Source organism: Eulemur rufifrons, chromosome 27 (assembly GCF_041146395.1).
Source record: "Eulemur rufifrons isolate Redbay chromosome 27, OSU_ERuf_1, whole genome shotgun sequence".
Classification (NCBI taxonomy): domain Eukaryota; kingdom Metazoa; phylum Chordata; class Mammalia; order Primates; family Lemuridae; genus Eulemur; species Eulemur rufifrons.
The window spans coordinates 30,253,102-30,275,433 of NC_091009.1; the positions used below are offsets into that span (position 1 = coordinate 30,253,102).

The 22,332-nt window shown below is 43.5% G+C and overlaps 1 protein-coding gene across 3 annotated transcripts in view; it reads left to right on the forward strand.

Annotated features, from left to right (window-relative positions):
- The first annotated feature begins 4,986 nt into the window (after nt 1-4,986).
- The window catches only part of KDM5B (lysine demethylase 5B), a 65,303-nt gene continuing 47,957 nt past the window's right edge, over nt 4,987-22,332 (forward strand). The window contains exon 1 of one of the 3 annotated variants that reach the window (XM_069459378.1): nt 4,987-5,359. In XM_069459378.1, coding sequence (XP_069315479.1) covers nt 5,156-5,359 — 204 coding nt within the window. In that variant the 5' untranslated portion in view covers nt 4,987-5,155. The remainder of the gene's footprint in view (nt 5,360-22,332) is intronic. The other 2 variants (XM_069459381.1, XM_069459379.1) reach the window with 2 other exon arrangements.

Below are 22,332 nucleotides of genomic sequence, written 5' to 3' on the forward strand. Positions count from 1 at the left end.
TTGGGAGGTTGAGGTAGTAGGATAGCTTAATCCCAGGAGTTTGAGGTTGCTGTGAGCTAGGCTGACACCAGGGCACTCTAGTCCAGGCAACAGAAGAAAGGACTCTGTCTCCAAAAAAAAAAGGATTAAGGGGCAGCTGGTGAGAGCTGAGATGAGGGTTCTGTGTCCTCTTTCCTCAGCTTTAGAGAGTCAGTTCAGTGTTTTCGGAAGATCAAAGGCAGGCACTAGGATGACCATTCTAGTCCTGGCTCTGCTATTACTATATCTATGGTTTTTGGCTAATTAATCTTTCTGAGTCTCAGTTTCTCCATCTGAAAAATGGTAACAATAATACCACCTACTTCACAGGGTTGCTGTGTCGAATAGACTGTGAATTGTTAATACTTCCAGCCTGTGGCCCTGGCTTATTCATACCAGTACAGTATTTCTAGTTTTTCACATATCGTGCCTTTCTTCCAGGGAAGAGAAAAAGGGAAATTAGTATGCAGCATTTAGTGTGTCGGACCCTGTGCTGCACACTCGACATGATTTGGTTGAACACGGAATTTCAAACGGGCATGGTAAATGGGGCGGTGCTCTATAAAGTTCCGACGTCGCGTTGCACCACAGCCCTTTCATCCTGTTGGAAGACTTTCATCCCAGATACAGGGAATTCCAAACATTCCAGCTATCCAAGGCCATAGAGCATGCCGTCAGGGGCCCCTCAGCCCTGAGACCTGCGTAGGGGTGCTGGAGGTGCAGCTGCAGGATGAACGGGCACCATGGGTTTCCCTCTCAGCTTCTCTCCGCAGCGCACAGGATTGCTCCCTGGGAGTGTAGGGCTTCGAAAGCGGCCGAACCGGAATGGGAAGATACACACCCTGAAGCCCTGGTGGGGGTAACTCTGCCCCTCCCAGCGCCTATGGGCAGGGCTGGCAGCACCGTGGGAACATCCCACTTGCCAGTGCCTGACCCAGACAAGGGTCTAGCCCTTTGAGCCCCACACCCAGGTAAACCAAAGCCCAGGACTGAGGGTGCAGTAACCCTAGATCTCAGTTGGGCTGAGTCAGCAGAGAAGAGACTCCAGGACTGGAGAGGAAGAGGAGATGGGAGGAGGAGAGTTACCAGGTGCCTCCCTAGGACCCAGACCCAGCTTCCCAAGACCAGAAACCCAAAGATGAGCCCCTTGTCATGGTGTGAGCTGATCTCCAAGGGCACCCCCCACAGCTAGGGGCCGGGCAGAGCAGGGAGCACGGAAGTCCCACGTAGGAGACCAGTCCAGCAGAAGATAATAGCGTATAGGAGGAGGGACTGCTGGAGTCGGGGAAGGAAGCCAAGGCAGGGAATGGAGGAGGAAGGTTTATCTCAGTTGTGATGCCCACCCATCGTGGGGGCTCCACCAGCACCCCACCTCCGATCTGTTGTGAGATTCCTTCCTGCTTCATGTGGGCAACCAGATTCTTCTCGTCCAGCCCAAAGCTCCATCCTCAGCCAATTGGAGCCAAAGAAACTCAAGGCCATTTCCCCTCCCCTGACCTTCAACAAATACTTGCAAAGTGTCCACCACCGCGCGCCTGATGCCAGGTATAGGGAGACATTACTTCTTCCCTTTAGGGGCTTACGGTCCGGTGGGAGAGGCTTGTGTAGGGGGGAGCGCAGGGAGCACGCCAGCGGGAAAAAAACAGATACTGAGTTGTAAGTGCAGTGATAGTGCAGTAACAAGGCGCTGTGGAAACACACAAAGTACATAAAACAGGCCGGCTAAATCCCAAGGGTTTGCGGGTTTCCACAGGGGACATCTCCCCCAAACATTCCAGGACAAGAGAGGTGGTTAGAGAGACGATGGCATTGAACTGGAGCGACGAGGCGCTGAGAGGGACTGTGAAGAGGCAGAGGAAATCCCGTGCACCTGGGGGCTGGGGGAACGAGAGAGGTGGATCAACAGGGCTGGGGAGGGAAGGGGGTGCCAGAAAGCACGCCGCGCGAGGAGGGCGCAGAGAGCCGAGGTCAGGACGGAGGGAGGCGCGCGGGCGACATCGGGAGCCCTGGAAAGTCGTCAGAGGCGGCGCGGAGGGGGTGGGGAGCGGACCCTACACGTGCGCTACGTGCTGCGCCGGCCACCGCCCCCTCCCCGGCCGTTGGGTAGCCGGGCCTGCCTCCGTCATCCCGGGGCCGGTCCCAGGGCAGCTGCATGGGGGACGAGGGGCGGCGAGGGAGGGAGAAAGTCGGCCCCCCAGTTTGGAGCCCAGGAGCGCGGTCTTCCCTTGGCAGCGACCGGAAGGAGCGCGAGGAGCGCCTCATCACCAGGCGGGTGGATCTGGGGGCGCAGGCTGCAGATCTGGGGGCGCAGGTTGGCGGGTGGGATCTGGGGGCCGAATGGCCCGGTTGAGGATGGAGACCCCTAGGAATGTGTCCAGTGGCTCTGGGGCTGCACAAACGGAGGTGGTTTGGGGAACTGAGGCCCGGGATCGGGGGCGGAGTGTGGTCCAAGAGTAAGGTGGGGGTTCCTGGAGACGTGGCACTGAGAGCGGGGCTTGGTTCCGCTCCGGCCGCCGGGCTGCAGCCCCGCTTTCCCCCGGGAACCTGAACCTGACCCCGCCCAGGCTTCGCTCCCAGCCCTGCAGGAGCTCCAGCCCCGGCCCCTGCAGGCCGGGGTTGCCCAGGTCCGGCCTCTGGGGCGTCCAGCCGGCCCCAGACGAGACAATGCGGCCCGGGCCCCGCCCCCGGAGGCTGACGCGGCCCGGGCGGCGGCCAATCAGCGCCTGTGGCTAGGCTCTTTAAAAAAAGAAGAGCCGGCCGCGGTGTGGCTGTCAGCTGGAGAGGGATCCCTCCGCCCATGTAAACACACATCATAAAGGGCAAGGGGAAGCGTCTCCTGCGAGGCGGGGGAGCTGGTGCCTTCCCGGAGAGTCCTCTCAGTGCTCAGATTCCCCTCACCCTCCCGACAACCACCCCCTCCCTTAACGTCACGTCGGGCCCACCGGGAGCCAAACAGCTGCTGCCTGCTCTGGGAGCAGTAGAATCCCATCACTTTAGGGTCACCACCGGAAATGGAGGAAGGGAGACCTTGAGAGTTGAGAGCGAGAGGGAGTCCTAGGACACAGCTGAGAACTGGGAAATATTTTCTTAGGCTACTTCTTGTGCACCTCAGTTAGATATTAGTCACGATTCATATGTGTCTAGAATTTTTTCTCAAAGTTATACTCACCTGGCGTATAAGATGCCAACGTTAATGGTGAAAATAGTCTTAACGCTCTCCCAAGAGAGACCACATCACAGAAATCATCTCCAGCAAGACGCTTAAAAGCACGAAATGCCCACCGCAAAGAGCGACAATAATGATTTTTCTCTCCATTTTATTATGAATTTTCAAATAGTCAGCAAAGTTAAAAGATTTTGCAGCAAGTCCATCCATTTAGATTCTACCATTAGCATTGTATTATGACTTGCCATATCACATATCTATCTTGCACTGATGACTTCTCAAATAGGATGCTAGCTTGGCTTGAATTTTCATTGCAGTGGGGAGCAGGACAAGGTGGATCCATGTCCCAAAGTCCTAGAGAGCTAAGAAAATGACTATCTTCTCCAAGGACCACTGTGAACTCTTTTGGGGCCAGGTTTCCCTGAAAAGAGTTTATTGAAGAGGTGGCCGTTTTTCTTTCCTTTTTTTTTTTATTTTTAATTGAAGAATCCTTAAGGATAAGAGACTTCCTTCCACTAGGTGAATCTGAAAGCAGGGCTAAGTTTCCATTGACTCCTCCCTAAGGAGCTTCTGGCTAACAGTCCTTGCATGAATTTGGCTGCTTTCTAGATGAAAGAGGTCATTTCAGTGTTGAAGTTCTACTTTTTTGAGCTTCTTCTCTCCTCTTTTCTGAGGCTGGACATACCTCCCCCCCCCCCCCAAAAAAAGAAAAAAGTGCCTCAGAAGTGTTCATATCTCTTTAAATTACTTAACCTCTCAGTGCCTCCATTTCCTGCTTTGCAAAATGGAGATAACTGCAGGATCTATCCAATAGGATTGTTGTGATGACTCAGTGAGCTAATAAATGCAAAGCATTTAGGACAGTGCTTTACAAACAGTAGCATTAGATAAATAATGGCTATCACCCATATGTAAGTAACTCCCAGTTTTATATCTCCAATTCAGATCTCCCCCCTTCAGATTTATACCCTTGTGTTGGATATCTCTAGCTGTATGTACCAGAGAATTTTAATACCTCATTGTTCCTTCCCAAACTATTAGTATGTCCTAATTTTATTTCCTACCTTTTACTCCTTCCTCCTAATGAATAGGACTTAGGCCCCATCATTTCTTGTCTGGATTATTTGGGAAGTCTTGATTCTCTAAAATTCCACCTTGTCATATTGTTTCTGCCTGACTCTTCCCTGCAATATCCCCACTTCTCAACAAATAGTCTCCATTACTTATTAGCCAGGTGAATTTGGGCAAATTGCCTAGTCTACCTATGCCTCACTTTCCTTATTAGTAAGATGAAAATAAGAGAACCTACCTTATACGGTTATTGTGTAAATGATTAATCACCAAAGAACAGTGCCTAGGATATGCAAGTGTTCAGAAGCATTATATTGTTATCATTCTTACTACCTTCTCATGAACATGCTGTTCTTACGTTCAATCTTTCCTCTCTACCTGGAAAATCCTTCTCGATTTCCAATACTTTCTGCCCCTTCCGGGTTTTACTAAGTGTATACTTCTGTCATGGCACCAACCACAGTGTACTGACATGATTGAATGAGTGGCTTACGGATCTGATTCTCTTCAACAGACTATGAACTTCTTGAGGGCAGAAACTCTGCTACATAGCAAATGTCAATAAATGTTGGCCCAACTGAACCTTAAGGATAAACTCCAACCCCAAGCGGAAGGCCTCGGCCCCGCCCGATTCGGGGCGGGGCAGGGAGCTAGGGACGAGGGGTGGGTGGGGGTGGGGGTGGGACTCTTTTTCCTCGCCGTGGCGGCGGAGGCGCACGGCGTGAGTTAGCGGCAAGACGTCGTCGGAGGAAGACTGAAAAAGCTCTAGGTGCTGCCGTTGCTTGTACAAGTCGGTCTTGCTGTCGCCGGAGCCGCGTCTGCACTGGTCTGGGACCGAGCGGAGCTCGCAGCTGCGGTCCCGGAGCCAACCCTGTCCTCGCTCCTGCCCGACCTGCGGTGATGGAGCCAGCCACCGCGCTGCCCCCGGGCCCGCGCCAGGCGCTGCCCCTCGGGGGTCCGGGCCCGCTGGGCGAGTTCCTGCCTCCTCCCGAGTGCCCGGTCTTCGAGCCCAGCTGGGAAGAGTTCGCGGACCCCTTCGCTTTCATCCACAAGATCCGGCCCATAGCCGAGCAGACTGGGATCTGTAAGGTGCGGCCGCCGCCGGTGAGTCACGCCGGCACCCCAGATCCTGCTCGCGGCTGGGGGAGGGAGCGGGGACTCGCGGGGCCGGGGAGGCCCGAGGCGCGGGGGGCGGGGAACAGGTCGCCCTGCGGGCCTCTTCAAGTTTGGGGCTGCCCAGAGGGTCGGAGTTGAGGCAGCGAGAGGAAGACCGGAGCTCCTCCAGGGTGGGAGATAGGGAGCGTGGGAGAGCGGGGAGCTTTGGCGGTGCCACAGGGGGGCCAGGTTGCCGCGGGGCTCGGACGGACGGTGCGTGGCCCAGCCCGGGGGTTCGGGTTCGGTTCCGGATGGAGTGGTGGCTGGAGCCGGGGGATGGTCGCGGGGGAGTTTCCTCCTGGAGCCCAGCGGAGGCGCGGGCGTGGAGGGAGGGCTCTGGGCTCGGCGAGGCTCCTCAGGCTGGTCCTCGCCTCCTCTCCCGGGGTGCGGGGGTGTGTGATGGGGTGGGGGTGGGGGACTTGCGAGTTGTCGTGCGAGGAGGAAAGTTTTCAATATGGCGGCGGGAGCCCCTGGTCCTTTGTGTGGCGGCGGCGTCGGCCCGGAGCGGCCCTTACCTGGGCGCCCCACCCTCCAGACCAGGGCACCCCACCATCCCTTGGTCCCCCGGCCTCCAGGTGTGCCTCGGGCCGGGGTCGCGGAGGGGGCGGCCGGCGCTGCCGGGGGGCGAGGAGGCGCCGCGGGTCCGGCCCCGGAGCGGCTGTGTTGTGGGGGGCGTAAGTGTCTGGGGGGCACTTTGGGGGCGGCGGAGGGCAGGACCGGCGGCGGTGGGCGCCGATGCCCGCCCGCGCTCCCGAGCGCGCACGCACCCGACTTCTGGCCCAGCCACTCCGCTCTCCCGGGAGGCCTGGGCTGCGTTGGTGGGGATGGGTGGGGGCGAGGCCGTGTGTGTAGGGGGAGATGTCAGGCAAGAAGACCTCGGAAGATTTCCAGCTCGTTCCCCCTGGCTCCCAACCTCCGGAAGCTGAAATGCAGTCACCCACCTCAGCCCTCTAAGCCCTGTCTAAAGCGCCTCGGGCCTGGGGCCTGTGAGTGGGGTGGGGTGTTCGGAAACCATCCCTAACGGCTCCAACGTTCGGCCAGCTCCTCCATACCCCCCGCCCCCCACAGCCGGAACTGAGTGCGCTCCTGCACCCCTAGTTTTTTGCCCACCTTTCGGGATGGTCTGAGTCCGAGTTGGCCTAAACGACGGTTGGATGGGCCGGGACGGTTGGGAAGGTGGTTTAACTGCCTTTCCTACTGTTTAAGAATGTTCTCGCCACTCTCCTCCTCTGCCCGCCTCCCCTAATTGGAGGAAGACGACCCCCCCCCCCCACCTCTTTCTCCCTTAAGCTTGCTCTTTGTAATGACATTTTGAGTTTCGGGGGTTCTGTATGTAATCACTCTGTTTTGGAAAGCTGTTTTGAGGGAGATCCCTGAATAAGTCGTCTTTATCCCAGCCTCCTCCCCCACCCCAAATTAAAACAGGGGCATCATACTTAGTTTTTCTTAAACAAGTTTGAACATGGAGATGAAACATATGCCTCAGAAAATAACTGGCCGGCTAATAGGGGAGAAACGTTTGAAAATAGATCCATTTCTCTCAGTGTAGTGGACGAGGTTGATTCTTGTTGCTTAAGGGAAGTACATTTCTTTTAGAGCGCAAGGCCTGCAGAAGTTATAACGGGGCTGGTGAGAGCCAAGGTTTTAATTCTTGAATAATAGGTCATGTTTCAAGCATTTGGCAGTTTAGCTTTATGTCACATACTAGGAAGGGGGAGTATGAATATTGTACATTTGCATTAATAGGATTTTATTCAGAAATGAGGTAACTTGAGTAAGTTCTTGGTAACCAAAATGTGAGGAGTCAGGTTCCTGGGAGTTGTCCTCCATGTTGGTATTGTGGTATATTAGGGCTGGGGTAAATCCTTTATCTTGCTTTCTTATTCTTTGCCTTTTAGAGTACCCTTTTCCCAAAAAGAGAGTGTTGCTATGGTAAGGTTTGGCTACCCATTTCTTCATCTTGGCTAATAAATTACTGGCAATCTTGCAAAATTTGTGATCGTATTGCCTTTTCCCACTCAGAATGTCAGAGAGACATGATGGCCACCATTTTGTATTGAGAGTACTACATACTACAGCCTGAGGAAGAGGGTTAAAGAGGCACAAATAATCTACAAACATAACCAATGCTCTATTTTGGAGGCCTCCTTTGTGTGAAGGTGGCTTGCATCCTTCTTTGTTAACAAACTCCTATGACAAATGGAAAGAGTTTGGGAGTATTTGTTGTTGATATAATCACAAAAAGAGAAATCTTTCCAGAAGTTGTAGTTCTTGAAGAGGGGTCTTGTTGAAACAAAGGCTTCTTAAGAGATGTAAACAGTCTTTGTTTTAGAAACTGTTTTGTTTTAGGAAAGCTAACTGTGAACAAGTGGTTTCATATAGTTGAAATATAGCAACAAAAAAACCCTTCAATAGGTAGGAAATATTTTCCATGGGAATAGCTATGTAATGCCTGTGTTTCTAGATGATTTTTGTTGACTGAGTTTTTAGAACACAAATGGCTATTATATATATTAAAAGAGAAATTGGGGCTGTTGATATTTTACTTGTTAGGAGGTAAGGGGGAGAATTATAAAGCATTTCTATTTCCTTTTGTTCTTACCTTTATATCTTTAATTAATGGTACTTATGTAGCTTCAGTTTATAGCCTACTTAGAGGCTCCTAAGCTGCTTGGCTTTTGCAAACTTAGGTGTTTACATTATTTTGTCTATGGCACCTAGGGGTTGTCAGAAATTTGTGAAAATATAGTAAGATAAATGTGATAAAAGTTAATTAAGAAGACTACTCAAATCTTGATTTTAAAGTTTAAAGAGATAAACAAACCTTTGTTTGAAATTATATGAAGTATAGGGGATAACCAGGTTTGTTTTCTGGGCTAAGACGTTTTCAAATTACAATTAATCTGGTTTTGTAACCTTAAAAATGCCAATTTTAATTTCTTTCTTTATATTGTACTTAGATATCTGTTTAAGGATAAATGATATTTTTCATATCACTTTGTGGTATTTGGAGATAATTTTAGGGTATAATAACTATTAGGCAAAAAATAGTTGACTGCACAGTCATCACTTTTTTGAATCTCCCAAGTTTGATAGGACTATATTTGATGGCTTTCATAACTTACTTTCTTGCCTTCGAACATCTGACATTTGGCCACAGATAGGCAGATTCCACAAATTTCTTCTTTGGCAGTGTCCAAAAATCAGAGATTTAAATCAAACCCCAGATGGCACAGTGGACACATTTTTTTCCCCCCAGCTTTAACTTCTGTGGTCACTAGTTTGATTTCTTCATCCTTCTAGCCAGCATACAAATTTGCCCTTTTTTTTTTTTTTTTGAAACAGTCTCACTCTGTTGCCCAGGCTAGAATGTTGTGGCCTCTATCTAGCTCACAGCAACCTCAAACTCCTGGGCTCAAGCAGTGCTCCTGCCTCAGCCTCCTGAGTATCTGGGACCACAGGTGCTCGCCACCACACCCAGCTAATTTTTTTCTATATATTTTTAGTTGTCCAGCTAATTTCTTTCTATTTTTAGTAGAGACGGGGGGTCTAGCTCTTGCTCAGGCTGGTCTTGAACTCCTGCCCTCAAGGGATCCTCCCGCCTTGACCTCCCAGAGTGCTAGGGTTACAGGTGTGAGCCACTGGCCCCCCCCCCCCAAGTTTGCCCTTAAGCGTTTTGAAATAGCATCTTTGAGTGAGCCTATTGATTCTACTCTAAGAGAACTGGGAGGAACTTAAATACACATTTCTTTGTATGGTGAAAGTGTTAATGATGGGGAGCTTATTTACTCCCATTCCAGCCTGCCATTCTCCCTAACTTTGGATTTGATTGATTTTGGCCCTCTGTTTTCCCAATTTCTCTGGTGTCATGGAATCTTTCCCTAGTTGTAGCGATTCTTTGGCTGCTTTAAATCTTTAACATTTGAAGAAAAGACTTATCAGTAGAAACATCCTTGAGGAAGAATTTATAACTACTTTTCAAAAATAATTGCTTTTGGCCCTGTGTGGTGGCTTACACCTGTAATCCCAGCACTTGGGTGAGGTGGGAGGATCACTTTGCTTGAGGGCTGGGAGTTTGAGACCAGCCTGAACATCAGTGAGACCCTGTCTCTACAAAAAAATAGAAAAATAAGCTTGGTATGGTGGTGCCTGTAGTCCCACTACTCGGGAGGGCTGAGGCAGGAGGATCCCTTAAGCCCAGGAGTTTGAGGTTGCTGTGAGCTGTGATGATGCCACTGCATTCTAGCCTAGGTAACAAAGTGAGACCCTGTCTCAAAAAAAAAAAAAAACAAACAAACCCAAAACAAAAAGCTTGCTTTATTGAGATATAATTCATATACCATACACTACTGCACTGTATAGTGTGCCATTCAGTGGTTTTTAGTATTTTCACAGAGTTGTACAACCGTCACCACAATCAACTTTAGAATATTTTCATCTCTCCCAAAGGAAACCCTATACTCACTTGTAACTACTTTTTAATACAAATTTAGGACTATACTGCTCAGGAGAAAAACTTGGTAGGAGGTTGGATTAAGCCCTGCAGTTCTAGGTCACAAGTGTCTGCCTTAAACAAAGCAAAAACAAACTTCATTTGTTGTAGTCTTTGAATGGATGTTTAGCTAAATTTGACTTTGCCAGTGGTAAATTGGCACACTAGGAGCCACAAACATCCGCCTAGTTGTAACTGTTAGCTAATCAACAAAATCAATAGACTTTTAAAGTGGAATGTGAGTGACACTGCAAATATATGTCAGCTAAAGATTTGAGTCCCTACCCCCACTGGAAAAACTTCTTATCCTTGCTATGATCATAAGATATGGTTTTAAACATGCAATCTAAACTTTCCTAAAGAGCAGAATGAATAGAGAATTGTTTTTGAAAAGTGTTAATAAATATTCTCTATTAAAGCCCGAGTTTGAATTCTTTTATTAAGACAGTAATAAGAAAAATTAAAGGAAATTATTAACTCTTAATTTTATTCTTTGTCTCTAATATCCTTAATTTTCTTTATGATCTGTTGGCCTAGATTGAAGAGTATTTCTGGTTGATAGATTAGTGATAAACTTGTTTATTTGTTTAATTGGGGGGGACAGTAACAAAATTTAGGATGTTTGGATACTTGAATATAGGCAATTAGAAATCTGCCAGTGAGGGAATTTTCTCTTAGAAAGGTGAAAAAATACGTGGTAAACTATTCGATTAAAAAAAAAATTGAACTCAGTTTAGGCACTGTAATGGGGTCTTTTTGTAACCTCATTGTTGCCTTAATTGGACCCCATTAAGGTTGGCTTATAAAAAAGGATTAGGGAAAACCCATGTCCCAAAATGAAAATGCTAATTAGGTACCCAGTTAGTTTCCATGAAGCCTACTCACGTGCTTCTTTCCAAATGCTATCTGGGTTTGAAAAACTAACCTAGGAGGACCTTGCTTTCATTCATGCATGGTCCTTTCAGCTTGGTTTGTGTTGAAGTGGTTGTATGTCTTTTCTTTTTCTAAGAATTAGGTGATTCTCTTAGAAAATCTGGAGATTATGCTGATATACTTGCTATAAGTGTAGAAGATCATTGCCAGCCTCAAAAAAAAAAAAAAATTAAAATTAGGTGGGATAAATGTTGGAAACTGGAAGGCTACACATTTTGAAATTTTTTAAGTTTGGGAACCTAGAAAAGGAATCACCAGAAGTGTACTGATGCTTTGAGGTGAGTAGGTGAATGGGGCGACACCTTGGGAAAGCCATGTTCCTGGACTACCACCGTTAACTTTTGATTATTTAAAGTTTGACAAACAGGCTAGGCACGGTGGCTCATGCCTGTAATCCTAGCACTCTGGGAGGCCGAGGCGGGAGGATCACTTGAGCCTCAGGAGTCTGAGGTTGCTATGAGCTAGGCTGACGCTGCGGCACTCAACTCTATCCCGGGCAACAAAGCGAAACTCAGTCTCAAAAAAAATAAATAAATAAAATAAAGTTTGACAAACTAATAAAGTTTGGATTTTTAAAACCTGAGTTGTGAGAAACTTGTTTTAGCATGAAAATTATAGGCAATTCTCCTAACAAGGTTTTCTTAAGTATTACCTGTTTGCTGTGTCCTAGCATGGGATTAAAGAGAAAAATTAAATGAGATGACCTTTGTACTCCTCAAAAAATTCTTCCAAAAATGTTCCTTTTTCTGTCATTAACTATTAGATGTATTCTGTGGTGAATTTGCTTTTTACGACCAAGTTTATGAACCAGACTAATGAAGAAAAGCTGTCTCTAGGACAGTGAGGCATTTTAGTTCTATAATTGGAGGATGTTGGTAACAAAGATGTAGAATTTCACCAAATGCATTCTTTTAAGTCCTTTTTTCCCCCCTCCACCATGACTTAAACATTCAAATCTTTAATTGTAGACCATTCTCCTTAAAACACAGTTGCCATATACCTTTATACACGACCTTAGAGTCATCCCATCTGGTGTTTTTTTTTTCCCATTTTTTTTTTTCATTTAAGCTTTCTTTCTGGATATGAAGACTAATTACTTTGTTCTGCCAAACTTACCACTTCCAGGGTGTAAATTAAAATTTCTTTATTATGAAAAATGTCAAGCATGTAAAAAAGTATGAAGAATAGTCCCTTTAGCTATTTCCTTGACTATAAGAGCAGAAAGCAGAGTAGCAGCATTGGGATTGAGAGAAAACTAGTGACCTTCAGTTTCAGTGAACAGCTTGGCTTAGCCTTTGTCCTATTCAGGTTATGAGTGACATTTGGGCAGTTAGCAATGAGCACCTTTAGTGAGTGATAGTCACTTTGCCCAATTAGGTTGGGGATTATATTTCCTCATTTTAGTCTGTGGTTTTATTGCTTTATTACACATTTGTTGGAACCTGTGAAGTAACTTGACCATCTTCAGGCCAGTTCTTGGCACACAGAGATGTGGGGGTGGGGGGTGGGTGGGGACATTCTCTGCCAACATCGTTCCATTCTCTGCTATCCATTTTGTATTGGCCAGAATTTATTTCAACTTTCCTCTCTTAGGAAGGGGACTTCTGGTCAGAGTGGGTATTTAGCCTGACAAAACAAAGCTGGAAGTCAGGAGTAACCAAGAAATAGAATGAAGTCTCTTTCTGGAAAAGGAGTTTTAGGGAAATGAAAATTAGAAGAGTCTAATGAGTTGTTGGTTAGATTGTTAGGTTCACTTTTCTCTGAAGAATCATACTTTAATTTTCAGCATTGATGTTACAGTTTCTGTTTGAGCAGAATTTCTATATTAACATATGGTATCAAATATTTTCTTCAAAATGGGTGATTTAAAAATTAGGTCATTGAAAAATGTTTTCTATTAATAATCTCTTAAAATCTAAGGATTTTCCTCTCCCTTTCTGAAATAATCACCTTATTTTTCAGATGGGAGATGCTAGTAGGCAGATCACATTATGAATGTTCTTAGAATTTGTTGATTCCATCTCACTTGGTAGTTTCTTGTAAAATTCTATGAAATTTAACAAATATTTTGCAGGGATAAAAATGAGGTTTATCAAGGGGGTGTGTGTGTGTATATGTTTATTTATTACTTTTTAAAAGCCAGGCCTTCTATTATGTAAAAGAGGGACAGCAGGAGGTGTTATTTCTAGATTTAAAAAAATGGGTAGGTAGAATCTTGAATCTAATTCCATCATGACCTTTCTGTTATAAGGGAATCTGACACTGACCTAGGGCTGCTGTCCAGATTAATTAATTGATGGGTTGCAAGGAGCTTAAATCCCAAAGCTTTATTTGCTCATTGCTAAGAAGAGTCTGGGGGCAGATTTAGCGACACAAGGGTTAGTGCCAAATACATATCCCTCATTTCCCTTACAGTGAAGAGATTTTTAAAAAGTGAAACTTGGAAAGGCAAGAGCCCCACATCAAAACTAGAGTATATAGAATATGATCCTTCTGTTGGTTTAGATGAAGCTTTTCTGTACTTGAATCTTTTTTAAAATTAGATTAAAAATTGTTACACACGATTTCAGAAAATTTGCTGATGCATATGTGTGTCTTGTGGGGTGTATTATAAACACAGGAATTTGTATTTGGTAAGATTTGTCTAAGAAGGATTTACAGTTATTTTAATTTTCCCCAGTATGAGATGACTGAATTTGTGAAAGCCGTGTACATGAAAGGACATTATACTTATCTAACATAATAATTTAAATAATCCCAACTCTTGTCTGACAGGAGGGTCAGGATATGGACTCTAATATTTTTGCAGTTATCCTACTTGTAAAGTGGGGAGAAAAAAGTAGAAGAGGTGGTAGGAAAAATGTTTACTTGACTTTTTTTTTTTTTGAGACAGAGTCTCTCTCTGTTGCCCAGGCTAGAGTGCCGTGGCATCAGCCTAGCTCACAGCAACCTCAAACTCCTGGGCTCAAGCGATCCTCCTGCCTCAGCCTCCCGAGTAGCTGGGACTACAGGCATGCGCCACCATGCCTGGCTAATTTTTTCTATATATATTTTAGTTGACCTGCTAATTTCTTTCTATTTTTAGTAGAGACGGGGTCTCGCTCTTGCTCAGGCTGGTACCGAACTCCTGACCTCGAGTAATACACCCGCCTCGGCCTCCCAGAGTGCTAGGATTATAGGCGTGAGCCACCACACCCGACCTTGACATCTTTTTTTACAAAGAAAAAAAAAACAACAACAAAACACTTCAGGACAAGAGCCAGATTTTTTTTTTTTTTTTGGAGGCAGGATCTTTCTGTTGCCCAGGCTGGAGTGCAGTGGCCCAGTCATAGCTCACTATAATCTCCAACTACCGGCCCTGCCTTAGCCTCCTAAGTGGCTGGAACTAAGAGGCACATGCCACCATGCCTGGCTGATTTCTTTTTTTGTTTTTTTTTTGTGGGAACAGGGTCTTGCCTATGTTGCCCAGGCTGATCTTCAACTCTTGGCCTCAAGTGATCTTCCCGCCTTGGCCTCCCAAAGTGCTGGGATTACAGGCTTGAGCTACTGTGCCTGGCTTGTATTTTATCCTTTACTAACAATTAGACAAAAATTTTTCAAAAAATTTAAAGCTAATTAGAATCCCTATATAGTCATCTCTGTGTGCTAGGCTATGCTATAAGAAAAAAGAATCCCTATGTAGTCATACAAACCTGGATTTACCAAATTTTTGTTCCAATACATCTTCTGTTATTGGACTTCGTAATATTGCCTCTTAGATGGACCCATGTGTAATAGTCTCCCCTTTTCTGTGGAAAACAAAACCATGGATAAGGTTTCAGTCATATGCAGTCTGAAAATAGGTGAGTACAGTACAGTAAGGTATTTTGAGAGAGTGCCCACATTCACATAGCTTTTATTACAGTATATTCTTTTAATTTTCTATTTTATTATTGTTAATCTCTTACTGTGCCTAATTTACAAATGAAATTTTACCATAGGTATGTATGTATAGGAAAAACAGTGTATTTAGGGTTCAGTACTATTCCACAATTTCAGGCATCCACTGGAGGTCTTGGAACATATTCCCCAAAGATAAAGGGAAACTACTGTATACTGTACTTCTGCTGTGACTTTAATGGTCTTTTTTTTTTTTTTTTTTTTTGAGACAAGAGTCTCACTCTCTCACCGGGCCTAGAGTGCCATGGCGTCAGCCTAGCTCACAGCAACCTCAAACTCCTGGGCTCAAGCAATCCTCCTGCCTCAGCCTCCCGAGTAGCTGGGATTACAGGTGTGCGCCATCACACCTGGCTAATTTTTCTGTTTATAGTGGAAATGGGGCCTCACTTTTGCTCAGGCTGGTCTCAAACTCCTGACCTCAAGTGATCCTCTCGCCTCGGCCTCCCAGAGTGCTAGGATTACAGGCGTGAGCCACTGCGCCTGGCTGGCTTTTTCAGTCTTGAATCAAGCAATTTACTTAGTAGTACTGCTTTCTAGATGTATTAAAACACTCCTTGAGGTATATATCAAGTTTTAAATCTTCAAATGTTAGGTATTTTAGTTGGAAGCACACAGCTAAGATTTCACATCCCAGCTGTGCTCTTTGTGTGGCCCTAGGCAGACTTTTGTGCATTCTTGAATTAATTCTTGCCATCTTACCAGTTTGACCAAATTGTAACATTCAGAGAACTAAAGTCTAAAGTTCCTGTGTTTTGAGCACTTGGTTGGCGCTTCTTACTAAACATATATTCCCACGAGGCACACATACTATAGGCTATAGATACTGAAACATCACCGTATTACTCTAATCACATAACTCCAGAAACAAAGAACAAATCCCTATCGAACCCACATAATTACAAGGTCCTTAAGGCAAGATCCTTCCAATTTTCTGTGTGGTTATACCAACTCATCATTTGGTGATATTTAAACCAGATGGTTCATACTTGCCAGGTTTTAACTTGAAGGGAAGAGACAGGAGGCAGGAGCTATTAGGATTTGTGTTCTGGTATCTTTTTTTGTGTGTGACGGGGGCAAGGGGGTGGAGATGAGAGAGGTCTATACAGAGAGAATTTTTGGAGTATAACCTGTACTTTGTAAAATTCTAGGTATTTAAACTTTTCCCTCTCTGAGAGGCTCTCATCCAATATGATGCATTTTGGACAAGTTGAGAACAGCCACCAGATTTTCCAGCGGGAGGCTGGCTTCAGGGATTTGTGTGGGGTGTGGGTTTGGGGTTTTTAAAAATTGTACTTGGTGGCAGCCCATTCTTCTGCTTCTTCCATAACTTTTTTTCAATGTTAATCTTGTGGCTTTTCTCATCTTCCATTTGTAAAATATTTCTTTGACTTATGGATAATTGCTTATCAAGATTTTTTTGAAGGGAATAGGGTTTAGAATTTGATTTAGGATTCTAAGATAATTTTGCTCTGAGGGGTGATATTAGCCAGCTAGGAAATGAAAACTAAGAGAATAAAGATTTTGTGGAAAGAATGAATACTGGAGTGAATCAAAACATTGGGTTTCTGACATGTGTTATGTGTTATCCTTGAGCTCCTAGTCTTAAAAGAACATCCTGACTCTTTCAGAGCTTTATTCTGTTAACCTGCCTACAAAATGGGTAGGTTAAAATACCAACCCTTCTTTACATAGTGAGGCCTAAAGATGTAAGGACACTTAGGCCAGGATCACCTGATTAGTCAGTTAGTAGAGCCAGGATTTGATCCTAGGCAGTACAGGTCCTAAGTTAGTGTTCTGAGCCACTATTTATATTGCGTCTTACATAACCACAGTAATGATACAATTGTGATTACATGAGATGGCTGATGGGAAATTATGAATCTTATAATTTTTGGTTATATACTTTGTAAGTTACACTTTTTTCTGATAGGTTCAGCAAAAAACATTTTTGTTACTTCTTGCTGCTAAGGTAGATCCATTTTATAGGTAAGGAATAAATAACTTCTCTCTGAGCCTGAGAGAAGTTAAGTGGCTTGTTTAAGGTGACAGCTTTTGAAGGACAGATTGGGTGTTCCAAACCATGGCTTTTTATTCCCAAGTTCAGTGTTCGTCCTTCTAATTAATACAGTGGTTCCCTTCATAGATCCCAGAAAGATTCCTGCTTCTCTCTTTCATCTCCCTTCACAGGCTTGTTGAGTATGGTCTTCCCTCTTTTCCTTTTGGCCACCCAAACATAACTATAGGGAAATCAATAAAAATAGGAAGCTGCACATATACAATATTAAAGAACCGTTTAGATTTGTGTGTTTTTATCAGTTTTAGTTTATCAATATTTGTGAGCTTAGCCCTTTCATGTCCTGTTGGTTGGCTCACTTATATGGAAACATCTGGCTCATCAACTTCAGTGACCACTCAGCGTTCACATTGGAAGAATATTTTGGACTCAGGGGCCCCCTTTAAATGTACCTCTGCCTCCCATCAAAGTCATTCAGGGATCCATCCCAGAAGAACTGAATTAGAATCTTTTAGAATCTCATGTGTGCCTAAGTGTTTGAATTTTAAAAAGTTCTTCAGGTCATTCTAAAGCTCAGCTGGAATTAGGTGGTTTAGAATAATTCCCTGACAGGTTTAGTTTAGGCAGCTGTTAATATAAGGAATTCTCTTACCTGTTGACTCCAAATTAATCAGAAAGTCTCAGTTCTACAGAAAACTGGGGAATTTTTTTTATCAACTCTGTTGAGTGAAGAAATGAATTCGGTCCTTGGGTTGGTTGTGCTTTCAATTCATTACAACTATTGATATGTCAATAAGTGCCAGGTATTATGTTAAAGTGTTAGAGTTTCAGAAATAAATTAAACAGCTTGACTTAAAAGAACTCATAATCTACTGGTGAGAAAGATCTACAGATAGTTTATAAACTATCATTTGTGCAAGGAATAGAAGTTGTATATTAGAGTGGTTAAAGGGGGTGGATGGAGTGTGGAGAGAGGGCTGCCTGGGATGTCTGGGAAGATCTTTGCTTCACCTATTAGGGTGGGGTTGGGGGAGGAACTAGGGGTGTAGAATGAGAATGAGGGTCATGAGGACCCCTTGGAGGCACCAGGTAATGTGGTGCTGTGAAGCTAAGGAGAAAAAAGCAGGTTTGTTGATAGTATCTTAGACTTATGTGAGTTCATGGTGATAATTTCCTATGTCTCAGCTCTAGACACAGCTGTAAACCCCTGTGTTTAAAACCTGGAAAAGTAGATAATTGCAGTTTTTATAGAGTGTATCCCATTAATACCAGGCAGCCATTCAAATGAAGATCAGTTTTATCAGTCTGCAATTTCCTCATATTTTAGGCTAAAGTGTGTTGTCTTTTAAATCAGATTTATTTTGGAATATGGCAATAAATGTGAAAGAAACAAAGGAGTTGATAGTGCTGACTCTACTACAATAACATACTGAAATATAGGATAAATTTTTTCTGTGCTCTTTGGAGAAAAAGACCTATGTATCTACCCTCCTGAATTGAGTATACCTATGTATTAGTACATCCTTCTCTCTTTCAAGCAGTGTATCTAACCTTGAAGCTTGGTCAGTGTCGTAGTCCATTCGTGCTGCTTTAACAAAATATCTGAGAGACTGGGCAATTTATAAGTAATAGAAATTTGTTTTTCACAGTTGTGGAGTCTGGTGGCAGCTTGGTCTCTGCTTCCAAAATGGTGCCTTGAATGCTGTGTCTTTATCTATGGGAAGGGCAAGAGGGGCCTAAGCTAGGTCCCTCTAGCCCTTTTATAAGGTCACAGTTCCATTCATGAGGGCCCTGCCCTTATGATTAAACTGTCTCCTAAAGGGCCACCATCATGTTGTGAGTAAGTTTCAATATATGAATTTTGGGAAGGACACAAACATTCAAGTGATGGCAGTCAATTAAAATAAGTATATTGTATACATTGGCAGGTTGACCTTGTATAAATATTGAACTATCAGTGGAGTAAACTGAGCAGTTTCCTAGCCAATTCTAGTTCAGGTTCAAGTTGTCAAATATGGCTATTAGGGATGATAATGCATGTTCTAAAATTATTTCCACTTTTAATGTTAGGCTTATAGTTAATGTATCTTAATTGCAGTAGGGCTAAATAGCTGTTAAATATTTGCCTCTAGTGAAATATGTGAATTACTTAATTTACCTTTCTTTTTTAAGACAATTGCAGATGCATCTTCTTTAGATGGAACATGACACAACGAAGATTTTGCAGTCTTTAGGAAGGCTCAGGCTGATTTTTAGTTTCACTATTGTCCCTTTCCTGACCCTGATTTTGAATCTCTAGGAGTGACCAGTTTATAAAGGACTAAAGGTAGAGAATGTGTTTACAGATCTAATGAGGCCTTAAAGTAAGGGTGTGGGATGTTTGACTTTCCCTGCCATTGGTGCCTGGTAAGTTTGGGTGTTGCTTAGGAAAGGCTGAGGGAGCAGAGTCCAACCTCTTTCCTAAACCCCTTCACCCTGACAAACAAATCATTTTTGGAATCTTTCTGAAGTATGTAATATTTTCTTAACCTTGACAACCTCAGTTTTCTGCCAGAAATTGTTTTTTCCTCACTGGGATCATAGGTATGGAAAGTACCAAAATCAAAGCTACTTATGTGGGAAAAATAGTGGCATTACAGTTACTTGATCACAACATGGCTTGGTGTAGGCATACTAAAGTACTATGTGCACCAGTTATACTTGCTGTAGAGAAGGATCTGAAATTTCTTCTGGTCCCATTCAGTGACTTAAGTATCATAAGATGTCTACAAATGACATGAAAAAATAATGCTTTCTGGTTAACTTTTCATGATTAGCCTACATCATGATGTCAGCCCATTTGGGTGGAAGGTAATTTGTTCTAGGGATTTAGCTAGCTTCCTTAGGATCTTTGTTGGTGAATTTTAAAAGGAGGGTTCCATTACAGGCCCTGTAAATCTTTAGGGATTTGCCAAAATTTGTATGAATCACTCTATTAGGTAACTTAGGTAGACTTCTGTTGGGGAAATTTTGGGAGAATAAGAAGATCTCCATGTGCTTCAGTTAGCTCCCTTACTCTGTTGTTTATAAACAACATGGTACTTCCCACGTTCTGTGAAGTGGCTTGCCGGAAACTTTGTTTCTTTGAGGTTTGGGAAGCAAAATCCACCAGAGGGCCATTTTGTATTTTCTCCTGTTTTTGACAGTAATAAATTTAAGGCATTTCAAGGACTTGCAAATGCAGATTACTATTGCCAAATATTATTAAAAGTGGTGAAAGACTGAGTCCCTCCCTATCCCTTTAAAACAAAACAAAAAAAAAGTGGTGAAAGAGGAGCTAAATGGGAATAATGCTTAAAAAGTAAATACCATGGCATGTCTCTTTATTATCACTGTATTTTTATTTACTAATAGATAGTCCATAGAAACAATACTTTGCCTTTCCAAGTATTTAATATTCAGAAACTAAAATAATCTTCGAAACAAATTCTTTAAAACTGATAGCTTTTACCGGGACCTATCTGTAGGAGTTGTAATTTTAACAAAGGTTCTTATCCCTTGGTACTTACTGTTTTTGATAGTGACTATTAAAAGTCCACAAATGATTGTGTTGGTATTTTCAGGATCTTTTTGGTGGCAGGAATTTAGGGAAGACTGAGTTGACCCCGGTATACCTTATGGGCATTGTCTCAAAATAAATAAATAAATAAAATAAAACCCAAAACTTTGAGAGTGGTAGCAGTAAAAAGGGAAACCTGCTTTGCAAAGACTTGACTCAGTAGAAATAAATGTAGGATCTATGAGTAAGTGGTTTCTGTCTGTGCTCATCACTTTGAAGAGATTATGGCAAAATGACTAGGTGGCTGAGTAAAAACTTTATTTACCTGTTGGATGCTTCTGTGAAATAAAAATTTAGAAGTATTTTCTAAAGGGGAAATAATATCTCCATATAATCAATAACTGAAATATTAAAGTGGGTCCTTTTGGTCTCATTTTGCCATTTTACTTGTTTAAAAAAATTTATAATAAACAGATATGTTTGCCTTCTGCTTTTTTTTTTTTGAGACAGAGTCTTGCTCTGTCACCCGGGCTAGAGTGCCATGCATGGTGTCAGCCTAGCTCACAGCAACCTCAAACTCCTGGGCTCAAGCGATCCTCCTGCCTCAGCCTCCCAAGTAGCTGGGACTATAGGCATGTGCCACCATACCCAGCTAATTTTTTCTATTTTTGGTAGAGATGGGGGAGGGGGGTCTCACTCTTGCTCCGGCTGGTCTCGAACTCCTGAGCTCAAGCGATCCTCCTGCCTCGGCCTCCCACAGTGCTGGGATTACAGGCAGGAGCAATTGAGCCCGGCCTGAGGATGGTTTATTTTTAAGGTTACAGACCCGTTTAAGACCCTGTTGAAAGCTGTGGACCCTCCCAGAAAAATCCACAGACACTCAGTTCTATCTACAATTTAAGAACCTCTAATATAAGATATAAAGTGGTTCTATAGTCTAAAAAGAAAGTCTTCCAAGTAAAGTGTTTTTGTTTTTACTAAAGGGCTCACTAAAGATGGGAGGTCTTAAACAGCCTTTGAGCAAATGAGGGGCTAATTGAAGATGGTTGGTGCCAACCCTACCCTGAGGGAAAAGGGAGGAGTAAGCAGCATTGTCTAACACATTTTATTTCTATTTGGAAAGCATTGATACAGATCTATGTATTACAAAGCTTTCCTGATAGACACCTATCAGTGGGTGGCAATTGGATTCCACCAGAGGCCCATAAACTCTGCTTGTCCTTTGTAAGAGGAATTTATAATGGTTGTGATGTACCTGGTTCTACCTTTTGCATTTGTGCAGGTGTTTTAAGGTCATATTACTGACCTTAAACCGTTAACTTGAAGAGAAAGTGGTCTCCTAAATTGTGTTTCATATAGGTGTTACCCAAATCTTTATTAAGGTCAAGTATTGTCATCTTTGAAAGGTTTGCTAACTTGCCTTAAAATAGTAGATAAATTTGTTTGGATCCTTAAAATTTTGCACTGAAGTTTTGTATTAATGTTGATAACCTTGAAACTGTAAAAATGTGGACATAGAAAACTGCTGGCATTGGATTCAAATCCTATGAGTGCATTTATTTTCCATGATGACTGGGTTTCTCTTATAGAACATAGGCAATTTAAAAAATGCTTTAGTCGTTAGTTAATGTTATTCTTTGTGAACTAACAAGAATATGCTTTTGACACTGATTTCTAATTGGTTTTGTCTGCAGGGAGTCAGAGAACCAACTTATGTAGCCTCTGTAGAGAGTATACTTTTTCATTTTGCTAATTATCAGATCTCAAAATGATGACAGCCTCTCTATAATTAGAAAGATTAAAACATTTTGATATGTTAAATATGCGGATACTAATAGTGCATCATCTACAGAGTGAATTTTCATGGCATTCTTGGGAAAATCTTCAGCATCCTTTGAAAGTTTATTCTCACACTGGTCAATTTTATCTTTGGAACATTTCTCTCAGTTAAGTGTGCTGTAAATTGTTGCTAAGTTAGTGCTGAGACTAAGGAAAATATTTACCTG